Source organism: Lipotes vexillifer, unplaced genomic scaffold, assembly GCF_000442215.2.
Source record: "Lipotes vexillifer unplaced genomic scaffold, Lipotes_vexillifer_v1.1 scaffold1484, whole genome shotgun sequence".
NCBI lineage: Eukaryota > Metazoa > Chordata > Mammalia > Artiodactyla > Lipotidae > Lipotes > Lipotes vexillifer.
In genome coordinates this window covers 350316-359421 of record NW_006798010.1, presented here as the reverse complement: position 1 = coordinate 359421, position 9106 = coordinate 350316, and the positions used below count along the sequence as shown (strand labels likewise).

The window sequence follows — 9106 nt, the reverse complement described above, 5'->3', positions numbered from 1 at the left end:
CCCTACAGAATTAGCCAATTCTTAGAGATACCAAAGGACTCACGCAGGAGCACATCTTTCCTATGCAAACCAACCAACTCAGAGCCCATACTCTGGATCACCTTCTCTATCTGGTTCTTACACCAGCAAGCCATGTTCCTGCCCTAATTACCCCAGGCCCAGGTGCCAGACAACGAGAGATGGCCCTTATGCCCCAGAGAGCTGCAGAAATTACTCAAACTGGCCAGTCCTAAGTCTGTTTACCCTGCCTTATCTTTCCCGCAGAAACACAATACAGGCTCCTGCCCTTGTTTTCCTCTGTCCCCTTGGCCTCCTGTTCAACCCTGGTGCTTCCCCATGTGTCCCTTCAGGGAGTGCCATGCCTCCTGTTTCTAGGGAACTGTGAGTATAAGAACCTCTTCCCCTAAGATAGCCATGTCCATGTGTGTGTGTCTCACTATACCTGAGTAAAACAAATCCTGGGTATATTTTAAAGCAGGTAGACACAACTTTTCTAAAAGGGACAGATATAAATATTTTAGGCTTTGTGGGCCATACAATTCTCAGTCACAACTACTCAACTCTGTCTTTGTAGTATTAAAGCAGCCATAGACAGTGAATAAATAATAAATAAATAAAGCAGACATAGATAGCCATAGACAGCAAATAAATAAATAAAGTTTTATGGGTTCCAATAAAACTTTATTAAAAAAAACAGGCAGTGGCCAGATTTGGTTCACGAGTCATTGTTGCTGATCTAGAATTTAGAATATGGAGGACTTTATTTTCCATTTTAGGGCACTGTGATTTCAGGAAGAATTCAATTAAAGGATATATAGATCTAATGCAGAAATTACAATTTCTGTTTTATTAAAAATACATATGTTTGTTCACAAGGCTCAGTTAATGAAATTATCTTATGATAGACTTCTCTTTTTTTTCCCTTTAAATAATATCTGATAAAAATCAGATAGCAGCAGGTATCAGTATAAGGCCCTGATTCTGGAATCTGTGAAAACAGAGAGAAGGATCCTTCTAGCCCCTTTCCTGGGAGGGTGAGATAATGGTTTAGATTGTTTGCCACTCAAAAAGGGCAGGAACTGCCAAGTTGTCAGCTCTCTGGATTTCCACTGCATGAGAGATATCAGGAGGCGGTTCTGTGTGGTTCTGAAGGAACACACAGTCACAGAAGGACTGGGGAAAAGACTGAACCAAATGATTAGAAGAGGTGGTTCCACCAGAGTCAGATCTAAGGGCAGAATGAAGGAGAACTTAAGAACAATACAAGATCGACAAGTCAGTGACCACACCTCAGCACCCTCTTCCTAACCCACCCAGGAAGCCCACAGGAGCAGAACAGTGGGAGTGGGCTGGGTTCCATGGGTGGGGGCTGAGGGAAGGTGTTCTGGCTGTGCCTTTCCTCTCCCCAGCTAGCCCTTGGTGGCTAACTGCCTGAACCATCACCACCACAGCATGGGCCAGCCCCACCTTGGCCAAAGCCAGCTGGAGGAGCGTCAGGGCAATGCTCATGCTCAGCTGGGACAGGGCACCGGCCACGATGGGAAGAGGTGGGCTGGCCAGGCCTGGAGCCTTCCCTCTTCTCTCCTACACCCCCTGTGAGCTGACAGTTAGAATAGAAGGTGGTAGCCCCTGCAAATGAGCAATTTCTAGAACAGATGAGCTGAGAGGTTCCCAAAGGAATAAAGCCAACTGTGGGGAAGAGAGCCAGTGGGGAACATTTTGAGCCCATATTAAAGCATTCAGAACTCTCCAACTTGAGTGTGCTTCCCCCCATGCTCTCATTCACAGGAAGGCAAACCAGAGCCCATGCCTTTGTCCCTTTCCCCTGATACCACGAGCTAAGATGGCTGGTAACTGCAAGGTGCTGCGTGTTCACAGGGAAAACTTAGGAAACATCTGAGCAGTGCAAACACAGTTACAGAAAGTCCACAGAGTACCTGGGGCTGGAATGCACAAGGAGGACATGATTTTAAAGTAAGCCTAGTAGATGGGACTTCCCTGGTGGTCCAATGGTTAAGACTCCACCTTCCAATGCAGGGGGTGCGGGTTTAAGCCCTGGTCAGGAAGCTAAGATCCCCCATGCCTCGTGGCCAAAAAACCAAAACATAAGACAGAAGCAGTATTGTAACAAATTCAATAAAGACTTTAAAAAAAAATAAAGTAAGCCTACTAAATATGTTCAAAGAGAGAGAATATGAGAATGTGAAATAGTAATAATAATGAGAAAGGCTAATTTGGAATGAAATAATGTGAATGCTGATTAACAGAATGGATTCATGTGAAGAATAAATTAGGATGTTAGAAGAGCAAGTGAAGGAAATCTCTTAGAAGATGTGAAATTAAGATGCAAGAAGACAATGGAGGAATGGAATGGTTTTAAAGGAAAATAATTTGGACCCAGAATTCTTATTCCACTAAACAAAAATTTAAGTATGTCATGTAAACTCCTCTAGGTACTGACAGCGTTAGGAGATTGATCATGCAAAAATTCTTTTAGAAAATAGTCTTTGAAAATGTATTCTTTCAGCAAAAGATAACTGTGAGTAAATAAAGAAGTTGATTGTGGTCTAAACAAGCAACAAAAAGAAACTACATATGTTTGAGGGCACATGGAGGCAGGAGGGAGAAGATAAAAACAAAGACACATGTCTTTTTCAGGGTAAAATATAGTTGTTGATAAGTTTTAAAAATTAACAGGGAGAAAACCTAAATATAGGTTTTAATAGAACAGGGGTAAGTATAACATAAGGAGAATGTATAACTTTCAAACCAGTTGAAAAATTTAATTAGCCAGAAAAGATAGAAAAGGAGAAAGATACATACAAAAAGCATGGTGAATAAAACACACAACATAAAGCAGCACAGATACAACAATAATAAAAATAAAGTAAGTGGATTAAATTCACTGCTTAAAAGACAGACTCGTACTGGATAATAAAATAATACCTGATGATAAATTACTTCCAAGAATCACATTTGATATAAAAGGATGAGGAAAGGTTGAAATAATGGCTGAAAAAATGTTATTCCAAATATGAACCAACAGAAAGGCAGAGTAGAGGTTTAACATCAACTAAGACAGATTTAAAGATAAAAACAGGGACTTCCCTGGTGGTCCAGTGGTATAGAATCCGCCTTCCAATGCAGGGGACACGGGTTCAATCCTTGGTCAGGGAAAAAAGATCCCACATGCCACGGGGCAACTAAGCCCGTGCACCACAACTACTGAGCTCATGTGCCTCAGTTAGAGCCTGCATGCCTCAAACTACAGAGCCCATGTGCTCTGGAGCCTGCATGCCAAAACTAGAGAAGAGAAAACCCCCATGCCACAACTAGAGAGAAGCCCACTTGCTACAATGAAGAGCCGCACGTCGCAATGAAAGATCCTGCATGCCTCAATAAAGATCCTGCATATGCTGCAACTAAGACTCAATGCAGCCAAAAATTAAAAAAATAAAAAAATTAAAAAAATAAAAAAATTTAAAAAATAAAGATAAAAACAATTATGTGGGACAAAGAGACACTCTATATATTGGTAACAAAGCATATTAGAGCCAGATGGCCTAACAATTATGGATACATATGCACCTACCAATACGGCCCCAAAGCGTAATGGAAAGGATGAAGCTAAGAGAAGAAACAGGTAATTAGTATTAAACTTTGTAACTCAAGTGTGGCTTTTCTAGACAACAGAGTAAGCATAGAAGAATAATCCAAGATAGAGATTCCAATGTAGCTTGAATAATAAGGCTGAGCTAACAGAAACAGACAACATTGACTCACAACAGTTTGGGAGGGTTGACCTAATGCAATAGGAGAAATGGAATTCACTGTGTAAATATTAAGAGGAATATTAAATTATTTCAGATCCTATGATTATATATTTAGGAAACCCAAGATATTCTCTGAGAACAATTAGTATTAATAAGAGAACTTACGTAATGACTGGATAAAAGATAAATATACAAAAAGTTGTTTTTCTCTGTGCCTAAACTCTTAACAGAATGTGAATAAATGCAGAGGTATATGCAATGTTCTTGAATGGAAAAACAATATTACAATATGCTAAATATTCCTAAAATAAAATAAAAGTCCAATCCAATTCCAATCAGAATTCCAATTTTAAGGTTACTATGGCAGAATAAATATCCAAAAATAGTGAAAAAGTTTTGGAAAAGAACAGCAATAAAGGAACTTGCCTTTGCAGAGAGTAAATACTATATGAAACTACAAGAGTCAAGTGTAACAGACTGGGTGGGCACACAAACAGACAGAGTCCAGAAACGGAGCCAAATACATTTTGGGGAAGTTAATGTACAGCAAAGTTGGCATTTCAGTTCAGTGGGAAAGGAATGCTTTATTCAATAAATGTGCTAGAATACCTCATTCTCAATCCAGAGAAGCAAAACTAGATCCTTAGCTATTATTTGTAAAAATTTCAAATTGATTATAAGACCTAAGAACAAAATTTAAAAACAAATATGGGAACATATGCTAGTAACTTTGCACTCCAGGAGAACTTCTAAAGTGAAAAAGGACACCCATTAGCCATGAATGTATAGTAATGTAAACATTCTGTAAGGCAGAATATTCTGTGAAGAGTCATAAGGCAAAAAATGCAGTGGGATGTATATATAGACGTGTATACATATATATATACACAAAATGTTTTTAGTCTTCATTATAAAGAATGCTACAAATTGATAAGAAAAATGCAAACAAATCAATAGAAAAATGGGCAAAGTATGTGAACAAGCATGTCACAGAAGGGGAAATCCAACTTGGCTAACAAGCAAATGACAAGATGAAAGTTAAAATACACTATTTTTTGCCCTTCAGAGTAGAAAAACAATGTAAAATCATCATGAGACCACCCAGTCCTGGCAAGAATGAAGGGAAACACCCAGTTTCACACATGGTGAACAGAAATGTGTTTGGGAACGAAGTCTTGAAGTTATCAAATAAAAAACACATGTGTTGGCACAGCAAACCCACCTTGGAAATGCCAACCTATAGAAATAACAGCACTTGTACATACAAATTACAGGTATAAAGTTTATTTTAGCAGTGCCTATAGTGTCAAAAACCACCACCACCAACAAAATCCAAGAAAAAACAGAATCACGACGAACAGGCATGGTTTAAAAATGATCGTATGCTGTGGAATAAAATATTTAGAGAGAATGTTTGTGATTTATTGTTCAATGAAACAAGCACTCTGCCAAGTGCATTATGTGCATTCGACTCTGATGCGTTTGCACTTTGAACAAGCAAAGTAAGAAGGAGCAGAGAAGACAGAACAAGCTGGGGCCATTGGTCAGTCTCCCTGAGGTTTGGGAGGTGTGGAGAAGAAAACTCTTATGTTTCTTTCATAGATCTTTGCATTGTTTCCTTTGTTACAATGAGCTTTTCTCATTTCTGTAATTAAGACATGGAAAATGAAGCACATCGGATGATGAACATCAATCTCGAACAGGTTTGGAGGCTTCTATGCTACTTGAGAAATAATTGCAGGGAGCAGAGATGTTGGGTCTGGAAAAGCCAGGACTCCAGGAGGAATGTGGGGTCCCAGAGAAGTGGACACACTCTCCAATTTTTCTGAGGCGGGAACGGAAGCTGTAAAGTAGTATGTGGTGTGGTGCTCAGAGAGCCCCATCTGCCTGCAGCTGGGAGGCCATGACCTCGCCCTTCTGTGTACCCCCACCCCAGCCCCCTCGCAAGCCAGGGAGTGCTGGCCAGGGAGCTGGTGCAGGGCGGGTCCCTCAGCTGGTACCTTGGGCGATGTCGTCTTGCCTGGGCGGGCAGGGCCGTTCGGCCATGTGCGTAGGTGGGGGGTGCTCTCGCTCGGGCTGCTTGGGGCACCTGCCCTCGTTGAACACAGGCGGCAGGTTGGCTGTGTGCACCTGTCGGAGCTGCTCATAGTCACTCAGAGCGGCCGTCAGGTCCCAGTTTTTGCCTGGAGAAGAGAAATGACAAGACATTACAATACTGATGCATGAACAATGGTCACATTTTAGGAAAGAATCACGCAAAGAAGGGTCTCTGTTAGCACGTGTTCACTCATGAACTCCCCACCAGGAGTTCTCATTTTTCTTCTTTTCTGTTTTTGGTTTTTCACTCAATGCTTTTTAGTATACTCACAGAGTTGTGCAACCATCCACACTATACGATCCCAGAACACTTTTCATTACCCTGAAAAGAAACTTTTTTAAAAAACTGAAATATAGTTGATTACAATGCTTCAGGTGTATAGCAAAGAGATTCAGTTATACATACACATACACAGATCTATTCTTTTTCAGATTCTTTTCCATTGTAGGTTATTACAAGATATTGAATATAGTTCCCTGTGCTATACAGTAGGCCCGTGTAGTTTTAGTTCTCAGCTTTCGAAGGAGTAAAATGGCCTGACGCGTACTCTCTAAGAGTAGAATTTCACACCCACGCCTGAGATCCATCCCTCTGAAGTACGTCATGTACCTATGGTAGCACATCATGTAGTATCTAAGGATGCTAGCCTTAGATTCACACACCCTGCAGAACATTCCACGCCTCTGAAAACCAAGTCATAGAGCTTAATTTCCAAGGGGAGCAAAACATTGAGTGCAAAAAAAAAAAAAAAAAAAAAAATGGAAAAGAAGTTCCCAGTGGAAAAAAAAAGGAATGAAAAGAATTCTCATGTTTTCTTTGGGCTTTTGCTCAGTATTTCACCTTTTTCTTGAAGCTTAGCTTGGAGAGGGCAGAGGCTCCAGGGGGCTGTGTGGGAGGCTCGGTGGGAGGCGACCTCAGAGCTCAGGTGCTGAACTGGGTGAGACTCCAGGCAGGACAGCTGTGCCCATCCCAGGCAGCGCTCAGCAGGGATGGGTGCTGGGGGTTCACAGCACGAGGGGGAGCTCATGGGGGGGTTGGACTCAGTGTGGAGGCTCTAATCCCTGACTCTAAGACTTAGTGGACTTCGAACAGAAGGAAGGAGGTGGCACACATCCGATTCCGTTAGGCAACCATGTGCTTCTTAAAGATTTTTGTTTTTTGATATGGACCATTTTTAAAAGTCTTTATTGAATTTGTTACAGTTTTGCTTCTGTTTTATGTTTTGGTTTTTTGGCCAGGAGGCACGTGGGATCTTAGCTCTCTGACCAGGGATTGAACCCACACCCCCTGCATTGGAAGGCGAAGTCTTAACCATTGGACCCCCAGGGAAGTCCCAACCATGTGCTTTTTAAAGGCAACGAATTAAAAGCTTAGCTCTAATTTTAAAGAGTGAATAAAATCTTATCCTCTCCCGATTAACTTCAAATTTTGCAGTATTCACTATATTGACTAACAATACGATGAATTATGCGGTATAGACAACAGAATGAGGCTTTGAACTTCTAAAATAATATCTGAACATCTTCCTCTGGTCTTTCTACTTTTTTCTGCTGCAGACTTGATACTATCAATCAGAATGTTTAAATTCTATCACATGGACATGTACAATTTAATCGTATTTTTTTCTTCCACAGTCAGCTAACAAAGACACCACTGAAGCATCTTTGCACATCTCAGTGGGGAAGAAAAGGAAACGAAACCATCCGGGTTATTCAACAAAACCCTAGCAGGGTCTGGGGGCACTTTTGTAAGTGGTGACAGGTGGGGACATGGGTGGAATGCAGCCCCACTACTGTTAGTAGTTGTATCGTGCAACGTGGCGGTGATGAGAGAGTCGTTTTAGGGGAACCAGTTGAAGCAGAAATGCAAGCATGCACTTTCACTCTTACACGCGACTAACAGTCACAGTGTACACACTGCCTGTCTAAGTGCTTTTGAGTCTAAGTGCTTGTGTCTATCAAACGGGCATCCTCGTTCCAGGGTGCAGTCCAAGAAGGGCAAGACAAGGCCCTGCCTTAGGGACATTATTCCTTAGCAGGGGCGATGACCTGGGTGGGCACCTTGCCCTAAAGTAGGGCCAAGGGTGGCAGGTGCCCCAGGGAGGGCCAAACCTGTGTCCAGGAGGAAGGTCAAGGAGAGGGGAGGTGGAGGAGAGGCACCCGGATTGCGATCCTATCACGAAATGCAAACACGTTAAATATGGGAGTGTGTATTAGCAATGACGCCAGCCCCACGAATCCTGGCTGTGAAGGGAAAGAGCCCGCATGGAGCACCCAGGTGTAGCCGGGGGTGTCATCGTCCCCAAGCCCCACAAGGAGCAGGCACTGTCCTGGCTCCTCACAAACAGAAAGTGAGGCTTAGAGGATTGCTACACCACAGTGTTTGCAAATGAACCCTCCATTCTGGATCTGTCCACCAAGCTGCATCTCCCCTGCAGGGCTGCCATGGACATAAGACCCAGTCCTGAAAGAGCTGTGGCCCCCCAGCTCCTGCTCTCAGGAGCCAGCCCACTGTGCTTCTCCCACCAACTGGAAAGAGCCTGTTCTGCTGTTCCTGTCTGTCCCCAGTAGGAGACCCTTTTGGAGCCCCCTGATCCACGTTCCATCACAGGTGATCAGGCCCGAGTATGAAGGCAGGACCACAGTGCTCACGTGTGGCTTCTGTGGACCAGAACTCCAGGGTGGGGGTGTGTTCCCACCGTGTGCCTCTGTTAGAGCATCAGCTGGGGCAACGCTGAGAAGCACGTGTCCAGCCGTCAGCCAAGGCCGGTCCACTCTGCTCTCCCACCCGGGGACCTCTCACTCGCTGATTTTTCCCACTTGCTCTTGCCTACATTGTCTTCTCCCATCACTGCCCTGGGCTCCTGTTCACTTTGCTACACACCTGCCTGTATCCTCAACCAGCAAGCATCCTGGTTCTAACCTGGGCCGCACCTCTTAGCAAACGGGGATCCAGTGTCAGGTGAGAGCGAAGATGGACGAGGGGGTGGCACTGTCCACAAAGCCCAGCTCCCAAACGATCCCCAAATGCTCGATTTCAGCTTTTAGAGAACTCCTCAAGGATCCAGGACTCCAGGGTCTGTGCACTTGAAAAGGGTCCAAGAGGCCACTGAGAGGGAAGCAAGCAAGATGGAAGGAAGACAGACACACTCATCAGATGTTTAGGGGGTCAGAGCCCCTCGAGATCTGCTTCCTGCTCTGTCCAGTCCCAAAGACTGCAGCTCAGGACAACCAGG

The 9106-nt window shown here is 43.4% G+C and overlaps 1 protein-coding gene across 1 annotated transcript in view; it reads right to left on the bottom strand.

Annotated features, from left to right (window-relative positions):
* Positions 1 to 9106, bottom strand: part of OTUD7A (OTU deubiquitinase 7A) — a 185913-nt gene that overhangs the window by 102282 nt on the left and 74525 nt on the right. Inside the window, exon 2 of the mRNA XM_007470030.1 lies at positions 5774 to 5956. Coding sequence (XP_007470092.1) covers positions 5774 to 5956 — 183 coding nt within the window. The remainder of the gene's footprint in view (positions 1 to 5773; positions 5957 to 9106) is intronic.